The sequence below is a fragment of the Bremia lactucae genome, linkage group LG19 (genome assembly GCF_004359215.1).
Source record: "Bremia lactucae strain SF5 linkage group LG19, whole genome shotgun sequence".
Taxonomy (NCBI): Eukaryota; Oomycota; class Peronosporomycetes; order Peronosporales; family Peronosporaceae; genus Bremia; species Bremia lactucae.
In genome coordinates, this window is record NC_090628.1 from 1,770,141 (window position 1) to 1,781,032 (window position 10,892).

The 10,892-nt window shown below is 47.9% G+C and overlaps 2 protein-coding genes across 2 annotated transcripts; both read right to left on the reverse strand.

Annotated features, from left to right (window-relative positions):
- Positions 1-5,749: 5,749 nt before the first annotated feature.
- Positions 5,750-7,624, reverse strand: CCR75_003026 (uncharacterized protein; the record flags this gene model as incomplete). The annotated part of the gene is made up of 1 exon (XM_067961123.1): positions 5,750-7,624. The coding sequence occupies one exon, from the start codon at positions 7,622-7,624 to the stop codon at positions 5,750-5,752; it is 1,875 nt and encodes a 624-aa protein (XP_067823957.1).
- Positions 7,625-7,642: 18 nt separating this feature from the next.
- Positions 7,643-10,445, reverse strand: CCR75_003025 (uncharacterized protein). The gene is made up of 2 exons (XM_067961122.1): positions 10,067-10,445; positions 7,643-9,997 (listed from the first exon to the last, which is right to left on the reverse strand). The coding sequence occupies exons 1-2, from the start codon at positions 10,426-10,428 to the stop codon at positions 8,239-8,241; spliced, it is 2,121 nt and encodes a 706-aa protein (XP_067823956.1). The 5' UTR covers positions 10,429-10,445; the 3' UTR covers positions 7,643-8,238.
- Positions 10,446-10,892: the final 447 nt, after the last annotated feature.

The following is a 10,892-nucleotide window of genomic DNA, read 5'->3' on the forward strand; positions in this document are numbered from 1 at the left end:
CCACGTGGGAAGGATCCCGACATGGCTTAAGCAAGCCAACGTAGAACACTGGGTGTGTACGCAGCTTGCTAGGAAGTTTTGCGTGTAAGCAAGACCCGTCTTGGCCACGACCGTAAATGGTCCAATATAGTGCGGGCGCAATCTGGCCTTGAAGACCGCGGAAACCATGTTGGTAGGTAGATTCTTAGCGTTTCGTCAAACTCGGTCCCCGACCACATAAGAATTAATACAGCTTCTGCCTTTGGCATTTTTAGCAGATCATAGTTTTTAGTTTTTAGGTCCCTTCGTTGAGCGTTTCTTTAAAGTCGCTGCCGATCTATAGCATTCTTGACATCCTTGGCCATTCGTCGGCATTCTCGATAAGCCTCGCTCTCCTTCTCGCACTCCTCGCCGTCACGCAATCCTCCACTCTCGGCGGTTTTCGCTTCGACGCATCTAACATAACAATTAATGGAGAGAACATATACCAGTTTATCTCTGAGTCATTAATCAGACTGGCACCTTTTGTTTGCCTTAGCTACAAACCGTCATGTCCCTTACATGTGTTTAGGCACCAAATCGCGTCGCGAGGAACTCGCTTACTTGTTTCCGAACGGCAACAGGGCTAATATCAGCAAGCCTATGGGCAAATTCTACCCCACCAAGCGCTGGGCCACGCAGTGGTATCGATAAATGAACGCATGGGTGGGTGAGACCATTTACATAGAACGGAGTATAGCCTGTAGAGGCATGGACAGCGTTATTTTACGCAAATTCCACCACTGGGAGCATTGAGCTCCAGCACTTTTGTGTCTGAGCGCACACTCTGCGTAAAACATCCTCAATGACGCGATTGACACGTTCAGTTTGACCATCGGTCTGCGGATGGTCCGCGGTGGACATGCCCAATCTGGGGTCATGCACTCGGAAAATCGATTTTTAGAATTTACCTGTAAAACAGGATCCCGATAGAGACAATTGACACTAGCAAATCTTGTTATCAAAACACGCGATCGACGAACAGCCTTGCTGTACCTTCACTACAATGGTATCTGGCACAGCCGCTAAGTGAGCAATTTTGCTCAATCGGTCAAAAAAGACCACTATGCCGGCGTTACCGGCCGTGACTTTCGGTAGGTGGAAAAAAAATCATACTAATGGACCCCAACACCCTATGGGTACGGGCAGACTTGTCAGTCGCGCAGCTTCATACGCCGAGGGCTTAACCCGCTGGCCTGTTTCGCATGTGCGAACGTATGTGCTGACCCATTTATAAAGTTTGGACCACCAATAAATCTGGCTTACATAGCCGTAGGCTTTTTTACCAAGATGACCACTAAGGACAGTATCGTGTGCCACATAGAGGATTTGGTATTTCAAATCCTCATCATGAGGAACAACGACGCACGGAGGATCCGCAGCATCCGTGCAATCAAGCAATAGGTCGCTATCGACAGGTAATCGATGTAATCTTGCGCGCAGACGCACCGACAATTTAAAACCCGATTCAGAGTTCTTTAGAGCTCGCAGTAGAGCTACACACTGTTCATCTTTCACGTAAGACGAAAGGATTGATTCAGTAATAAACGACATTGTAGTCGTTAAATGAGAGAGCTCATAAAATGGCCTGCGTAATAACGCATCGGCCAAAGCATTCTGCTTGCCAGGCTTATACTTCACCTCAAAGTTGTACTCGGCGATAAAGAAAAGCCATCAGTCCATTCTCTGTGAGAGATGGGGCGACTTAGTAGCCGTGCGGAATGACGCGTGATCTGTATATATCACAAACGGCTTAGAGCCGAGCAGATGAACTCTGAATTTGACGAAAGCATACTTCATAGCAAGAAACTCTGTGTCACGAACTGGGTGATTCTTTTCCGCAGCTTTAAGCTGTCTAGACTCGAACGCAATAACACGTTCATGCCCATCATCATCTGTTTGTAACAGAGCACTGCTAATGGCAAAATCTGATGCGTCACAGACGACACTGAAAGGCCAATTTGGGTTCGGCAGTGCCAGAATCGGGGCATGGATAAGCCTGGTCGTCCCTAGCTGCTTGCAAAGCATTATGTTCTGATCTAGTCTAGCACCATTCTGTATCCTTTTTAAGGAGACTAGATAACGGCCTAGCCATATCAGCGTAATTTTCGCTATATTTGTGTAAATAATCGGCGAGAACCAACCACTATGGCTTTTATCTTAGCGGGATCCGCTCTAAGGCCTCGGTTCCCATTGAAGCACCCTAAGAAAGGATTTTTTCTGCGCCAAAAATGCATATAGATGCATTTGCATACAATTTATTTGTGCGCAGACACTCGAGCACAGCTCGCAAATGGCCTAAATGCTTTCCATATCCGACCGACCCTGCTCCGCACGACTATGGACAAAAATGTCATCAAAATAAGTATGTGCATAATCTCGATGAGGGCGAAAACAGTTGCGTCACTAGACGATTAAAGGTTGCCGGGGCGTTGGAAAGCCCTTGTGACATAACCAGCCACTCCTATAACATACCGCTTGGAATGCTAACCGCTGTAAGCGGGATATCGCTAGCTCGGATGAGCAGTTGATACCAACCATCGACTAAGCCAAGTGCACTGTACATTATACATCCCACCATGTTGTTCTGAAGTACATCCTTTCTAGGGTTTGCGCTAGTTTAGTGGCAGCATTAAGCTTAATATGTACAATGCGCCATTTACCATTTGGCTTTTTGACACAAAATGTCGGTGTCGAATGGGGAGATTTTGCTCTCTCGTACTATTTCCACCTCGTTCTTAGCACGGAAGAAATCGTCAATGACGGCACACTGTTCCCTTCGTAAAGGCCACTGTCGTGTGACACAGTATTTGGTTCCCAGAGCCAGGTCAATTTTATGACGGGCACCTCTATCCGGAGGAAAAACAGATGGTGGATTATTACATACCACATCTTGGAATTCCTTAACTAAGGCATAAAATGGATCCGTAGGATCTTTAAGGATCGATGACCCACTCCGCGCTTAGTGCAGCTTTTGTGTCATCCAGGACAGCTTCGTCCAGAAGTGACGATGAGTTTAACTCAATCATAGTGCAGCTTTTGTGTCATCTAGGACAGCTTCGTCCAGAAGTGACGATGAGTTTAACTCAATCATAGGTCGAATGACCACCATCTCAGATAAGTCGCCAGCCTTTAAGGCTCGGCCGCACTCATTGATGGACATATCGTCTCACTCTTTACAAGCGTGTGTAATTGCTCAAACGTATCAATTTGTGAGGGTATAAACCCTTCGCGTCTCCCCTGTCTTGGAGTAGAGACAAAACGCCTCTTAGAGGCCGGGACATTCACGTCTCCGAATTTTCCAGCCTGTATTGGTTCTATACCAGGCGTGGTGTCTAATTTAACATCCGACAAGGAGTTAGGATACTCAACTTCCTTAAGCAGCGAAAATTTACGTGTCATTTCACGTGCATTAGAAGGGTTTGACTGAAAATGCCCCGGCGCACCGCCAATAGTGTCATTTTTGACACTCAGTATGGTGCCACCTTGGCCGACCATACTCGGTGGACTTAGACGTGCCACTCCACGTATTTCAGGGATATTGCACTCTGATGACTCGGCCTTAGGCCAACAATGCTTTCAGCATTCAGCGAATCGTTATTACAACGAGTGTCGCTCGACGGAGTACGTGCCGTTCCACTTATTTCTGCTGAGTCGGGCTCAAAACTAATGTTTTTAACATTAGAGTTTATTAACTAACTCAGACATACCAATGTCTAAAACACTGACAGACTCATTCAATGATCCGCGCCAATAGCGCTTTTGTTGTCTAACAAAGGTGGGTTCATGACTCTCCAAAACTTTACTAAGAACGTTGCGCGTGGCGCCTAAGGTCTTAGACCTCCAATCGATCCATGGCCCATGGCGTTCAAGCCAGGCCATACCAAGGATGAGATCATATCTCGAATCCAAATCAAGGACGAGACAGCGTTCCGTACTGTCAAAGTCCAGAAACTATATACCTAAGTTCAATGGAACTTTGGGAACAGTGACACGAGTCCCAGTCGCTAAGCGAACAGTGATTGTATCATCTTCGTGCGCTCTAAGCGCCTCAACGTATTGTTGACTTCCTTCAAAGGAAAGATGTCGAGCATAATTGCAAGACGCTCCCAATTCAGTTAAGATTGATCATGGCTTGTCAAAGCCCTTAACAGTCGCTTGATCGCCTAACAAGCCAGGCTTGTACTCACGCCCCGTGCCATTGCGCACCGAGCTAATTGGGGCTTAGTTGTGTTTACTCTCACCTCCTAGAGGTCCAGCAGAGCCTAGGTCTTCCCCAGTAGGGGCACTCCGCCCTTACTGGGTATCGACTTTATTCCCGCACCGTACCAGATTTCTGGTATAGTTCGAAATTGGTGCTCTTTCGAGCTTTACGCGTATTTCGTAGGGGACAGGCCGGACATAACTGTTATGTGCTTCCGCACATATAATATCTTCGGATGTTCTTATGCTGTTCCACAGCTTGAAAAGCCTCTTCTCCTTCCTCAACGAGGCTTAGATCCATGGGTTCCGGTCTATTAGACGGTACCCATGTGCTCGAAGAGCTTGTTCGGTAAACAGGCGAGCTAACGCGAGCAGACTTAAAGTCGAACTTGGCGCGTAGCGCTATGGCAACTGCCTCTTCGAAAGTGCCAGGATAAGATCGGAATAATTCCGTCCGGGCAACACCCTCATTGAGACTCCCCATAAAGATAGTTACTACAATTGCTTCTTGCATCGGGTCTTGATGCATCGATGCAATGAGAGTTCTCAGCTCCTGAAAATATCCCCTAGGGTTCTTTTACCCTGTCGAGTCGCTAGGAGCCGTGCTCGCATGATAAAAGCCTGATCTGGCGGTGCAAACATGCTGGTCATTTGCTGGTTCAGCATATCCCAGGAGGGAATAGCGTCGTATATGGACGTGCTGCACGATAGTGCCCACTCCATGGCTCGACCTCCAAGTTTGGAAATGGCCATAGCCACCTTTTGCCGTTCTGTGAAGAGCAAGGTGGAATCAATAGACATTTCCATCTGCTTAATCCAAAAAGGGAGATTTTCTACCTTATTTCCTCAAATGTCTTCACGTTTACAGTTAGAGGGCGAGCCCTCGGCTCTGAGTCAGGTACAGAGATGTGCCGGGTTGGCATAGATGCCGCTAAATGGTCCTGTACCTGACCGATCAGGGAGGCTTCGTACCGCATGCAGGCTTTAAGCCTTGCATGCAAGACCTCTGGTCCCTGGGAGATAATAAATTACACGTGCTCAAGCCCGAATAAGGTTTTGAGCTTGTCATAATTAACGCTTTAACATTAAAAGGTTAACTGTACTTTATTTGATTATTTAATCTAAAACCTTACCCTAGCTAATTTTAGAATAGATTTCAGCCGCCAGATTTATATCCACATTTGTTACCCATAATAAATGGGATTGAATGTATTTAACTGTTTTAGAATAGGATAAAAGGGGGTTTTACACAACATCGGTTCTCCAACCGATGTGTGCCCATTACAGTCCTGGTTGAAAATTACATCCATTATCGCTAAGAAGAAATACTGCAATTAGAGAAAATAACACGGGTTTAGGATGAAACGTTTCAAGTCTTTTAATCAGGTACTTTCAGTAACGCCCTTCAGCTGAACGCAACATTTCGATGTCAAACTGATGGCCATTATGTCGGGCCCACGTTTCGTATATTGCTTACGTGCATAAGCAGCTTCATTAATCTTACAATGAATTCTGTAAATATTCACCTTTACCTTCTAGAAATTGAGGATGCCAACGAAGGCTTTCGCTCGCCTAAGCTACTGGCCGAAGTAAAGCTACTGGTAGCGGAACTAAGAATGGACGAGGACGAGGAATAGTAGTCTGATGATGATGATGAAGCTGAACGTAGTGCAGGGTGGCTTGGTATCGGTGGTGAGATTGATGTGGCCTCTTTCTTCGGAGATAGAAAAGAAACCCTTGTTGACGCGATAGATGAAGATGCCGCAGACTCACAGCTCTTCCGGCGCTTTTGAACGCATCCAATGCACACCCTCACACTTGTAGAACCTACATCCGGAAGTGCAACATCCATCTTAGGACAGCAATCCGAGCAGCAAATTTCACCGCATAGACGGCAATGGTGGCGACGACGTGAAATGCCGAATCTTGCATCACAGATACGGCACCCTAAACGTTCTCGATTGTGAACCCAATGCGGTGCGTTCACAAGTAGAGACTGGGATAAGCGCCTGCTTGTCAGGACCTCTTCTAGTCGTGCAATCTTCGCGCACAGAGCGCGTAGCTTTGCTCGCCGAGAGGCCATTGGTAATTGAGCTTTCTCCAAAATTGATGCCACCAGCTGAATTTCAACATATCCCTCGTGATCACGAGCTTGACGTACCATGAAACCTGCTGGTTGAAGGTCCGTCGGTTTCGATCCTACTTCTTCCAGCCACGATTGACATTGAGGACTGTAGCATGACTGCATCGTGCGTACATACATTGGTGTCTGATCAGCATCTTCGTCCCAATCATTCACCAAGATACACTCATAATCTAACAGGCAATACGTAGTTCGCGATGCAAACATGCGACTTGACTTTTCAGCAATGACCCACTTAATGCTAAGGTTACCCTGATAACCCGACGACGCCATGGCCGAGCGGTAATCTTTCATATAAGACTCGGACAGATACGGCTCTGACTTTGCTGCTCTTGTAGGAGTTGCATGACCTCCGGTTCGATCGCTATCTAATGAATCACCGCGCGTGCTTCGAGCGCGCCTGGTCGACGATTCTCGGCTAAAGCCTGAAAACGGTTGCACGTCTTCTTCGTTTTCCAGGTCTGAGTCCGAGTACGATGACTCGCTATCACAATCTTGAGGCAACGACTGTACGGCCATGCGCTGCGACCCCGTGCCGCGTTCACCGGAGCCATGGCATGCACCATTATGACTTCGCCGCTGACGCTTCTTCCTGCGACGATAGATAAAGGCGGAAGAACTAGTGCGGACGCCCACAAGATGTTGCACAGGCTGCTCCATGTCGTCTCTGTCAGAACGAATGAGTAGATCCACCACCTCTTCGATTGACGAAGGCAACAGGGCAACACATTTAACAAGATACTGCTGCAATACCTTCGATGTGAACAAGTTTCCTATTCCAGCAGCGGAAGACGTAGGATCCCAGTTTAATTTTTCGCTATCTTTAGCTCCGCTACCGTTGATGCCATTGCTGTAAGTAAGTGTTGCGGCGTCTGCACTCGAATTCATCAAGTCTTCACTTCCTTCGCCACCATAGGCGAGCAAATTCATTGTCTTCCAAAGGAATTTATTGGTGCCAATGGGACACACGCGCTCCATGACGCGAACCATGATTGCGCTACCAGTCCCGGTATTATCTACAATCGCGGCGGCCGCAGCCGTGGCTGCGGCGCTGGCGCTCACGGGACTCCATTTGACAGAGTCCTGTGAGCCAAAACCAAAAAGGCTAAGTGATGCGCGGGCCTGTGATTCCAGATCTTCCTCGACAGCTCCCGAAAAAACGGCACTTGCCAACGGCGCTGGCTGCTGCGACAACGCACTGGACATGCTCTGCGTGCTACTCGTGGGCTTTAAAAGCCGCGTGGTATTCCTGCTCGACATCCTTACAAAGAGCTGAAGAAAGATTGCAGGACGTTTAGCGGGATCAGTTGCAGGGAGACACCGAGTGTCGTCGAATTAATTCGAGAGAGTGGGAGTGGTGCGATAAAAAAGAAATCCGAACGGACCTCTAAATAAGCATGGCGTCCGACAAGGGAACAATTTTCTTGGTACGCACTGACTTTATGCCAAGCTGGAATATACTCAGGTGAGCCAATGATTGTCGAGGTTCCACTTTGTCTCAAAGAGACATCGAACATCGCAGAAACGAGGACTTCATGACACCGACGACAGGGCCAGTGCAACTCCACCAAAGCGACGTTAGCCACGACATCTCCAGAAAAAGACGCAAGTGAAGACGCTTATCGCCGGCTAAAAGTAGGGCGTCGGTATTGTTTATACGCGTTCATCCAGACGCTGTAACAAAAGCCCATAAATGAATTAACAAGCTTCACTAAGCTTAATTTTAATTTACCAAAGGTTGCGCGGTATCACAAGATATAAAGAAGTTGTGGGAGGCAAGAACAAATAGGACAGGACTAAAATTGGGATAGGCTTTAAGTCGAGTTGGCGTGGTAGTGGAAATAATGAAGCACAAACACGCGTTCGCTAATTAATCACAGAGCTTCCATAAACATCAGATCCGAATCGCTTCCGTCGCCGGAATGTGCATTGTTGTTTCCTCCAGTGCTATTGTTGTTGTTTTGCCCGGGGCCTGAGCTGCTGTTGCTATTGTCGTGGCCCATGAATCCGTCCATATCAAGCAGATCCATGCTCGAGAAATGAGTCGGCGAGAGATCGTTCGGGAAGTTCATGAATCCCGACAAAGAACTTGAAGTTGCTAGATTCGATGGCATTTGCAACAAGCCACTGCTGTCCATTCCTCCATAGAGCGATTCGTCCAAGCTTAAGGACGACGGATCCGCGCGTGATGGTGGTGGTGCTGAATTCTGCTGTTGTTGCGGCTGCTGAGAATGAGGCTGGCCCTGGAGTTGCTGGTCCTGCTGCTGCGCTTGTGATTGCGGTTGAGAATGCTGGCTCTGTTGCGAAAGCTGGCGAGATTGCTGAGATTGCTGCGAAGCCGGCTGCTGGGAATGGGAATGAGCGGACTGCTGCTGATTCGTATGGGCTTGCTGTGCACGCTGGGCGTGCTGTGCCTGCGCTAAATGCTGCTGCTTTTGCTGAGAATGTGAAGTCGGCTGGCTATTTTGCAAATGATTCGGTGGTTTTCGCGGATCTGCCTGCGGCACGGACACATGCGCTCTATTGGGTGGGGTTACAACCTTCTGCTGTTGTTGCAGGATTTGCTGGTGCTGCATCATCTGGTGCTGGCGAGCTTGGGCCTGCATCCGCTGCTGCTGCTGTTGCATCTGCTGTTGGCGTTGCTGCAAGAGGTACTGTTGCTGCTTCTGTTGCAGCGACATGTTTTGTTGGTTTTGTTGCACGAGCATTGACCCGTTGGCCCCGTTTGAGGTATGGCCTGCTGCGGCGTTACTTTCGATGCTTGCAGGGATACCAGTGGAGCTAGCCGCCGGATTCTGTGCAGACAGGTTGACTCCAGCCAGATTTTGACTGCTAGTATTAAGCGTAAAGCTGCGCTTGTCAGTCTCTGTGCGCAGCTTTTTTAAATACGGATTCACAATCTTTACAATGTACTTGTAGACCTTGTCCAGCTCCTCAATCTTTCGAGGCGGATTCGTCGTCTTGTCTTCGTTCAAAATGCTCGCACAGAGCTGGACATAGCTCAAGAGGTACCGCAGCTTCTTCTTCTGCTCTGTCTCGTCATGGCCCTTCATATGATCGACATACTTTTTAAATGCACTGTGCACCTTCTCGACATCATCGTGATATTTTGCCTTTAGTGCCGCATGCTGCCGCCAGTATTCCGCCAGCATATCCCCAGAGACGCCAACAGTACCTCCTCCTGGTTTAATAACCGCTTGTGGTGTAGTATTTGCGGGTGCCGCAGAATTCGCAGGGATGCCTCCTGTACCCATTACCATAGATTTTGTCGGCTGAGACTGCTGAGCCCCCGGATGGACAGCTGGGCCGCCATACTGTGGATTTTCTAGATACATTCCCGCCTGACCCCCAGTAGCACTTGGAACACCAGCACGCTGGTTCAAATGCAGCGTGCTATAGTACGAAAAGTCCAGTCTCGAAAGCATGCCCTGATTCGGTAGCGTCTGTGCGGCCATGACAGCATTCATATCTGTATGCTGTGCGCGTAAGGACTTAAGGCGCGTGAAAATCTTGTTGATGTATTCTTCTTGCGTGCGCGACTCCTTGTAGAGAGTTAATTCATACCACGAAACATTCATCCAGAGCTTGATACCAGGAACGGGGTCGGCTGACACGCGAACCATTTCGTTGTAGCTACGACGGCACAAAAGCAATCAGAACCATATACACGATTGCGAATTCTACAACAAAAGCCCAACATACATTTTCGCGATAAGGTTCGCACGATGTTCGCGCGTGAGCTGGATGCGCCAGTCTGCGCCGGACGCAACCATCTGTGCACCGGCTGGCTGCATGGATGCACCCCCTTCTCCTGCTACTGCGGTTGGATTCATTGATGTGGGGATGGATCCCATGGCCATCTGGTTTATTTGGCCCATATTCATAAGGGAAGACTGCTGATGTTGCTGCTGCGGAGGGACGGCATAGACGTTCATTCCCATGGCGCCATTCATTCCCACATTCATGGCCGGATGGTTCGCACCATTCGCTCCTGCCATCGCCATGGACATCCGCATTGGCATGTCACCCTGCATGCCCATCGTGTTCACGGTGTGGGGGTCCATTGTCAGCAGGAGGTTAGTGCGCGACGACGTATTTTGGCGAAATCGGATTGGCTTAAAAATCAGGAGCGGGTTCTCTAAATTTGCCTAGATTACAAGAGCGATTCACCTTTAAACGGACATTACCGAAAATATGAAGTGCCAAACAAATTATTTTTAATTCTGATTCTACTTCAACATGATTGCTTTTTTAGCTAAAGCACAAGCTCTACGTCTTCAAATGTAGAAATCAATTTTGTGACTTCCTCTAGACTAAAACCATGTTTCGATTCTGTAATGCGGCACATCGATTGGAGAACCGTTGTTGTGGTACATTTACTATATGGGTAAAATACCCTTTTATCTAGTTTTAGAATAGTTAGTTACTTGAATCCCATTTATAATGGGTAACAAATGCGGTCGCCGCCAGATATTAATCTGGCGGCCAAAATCTATTTTTAGTAAGCTAGGGTAGGATTTTTTTATTT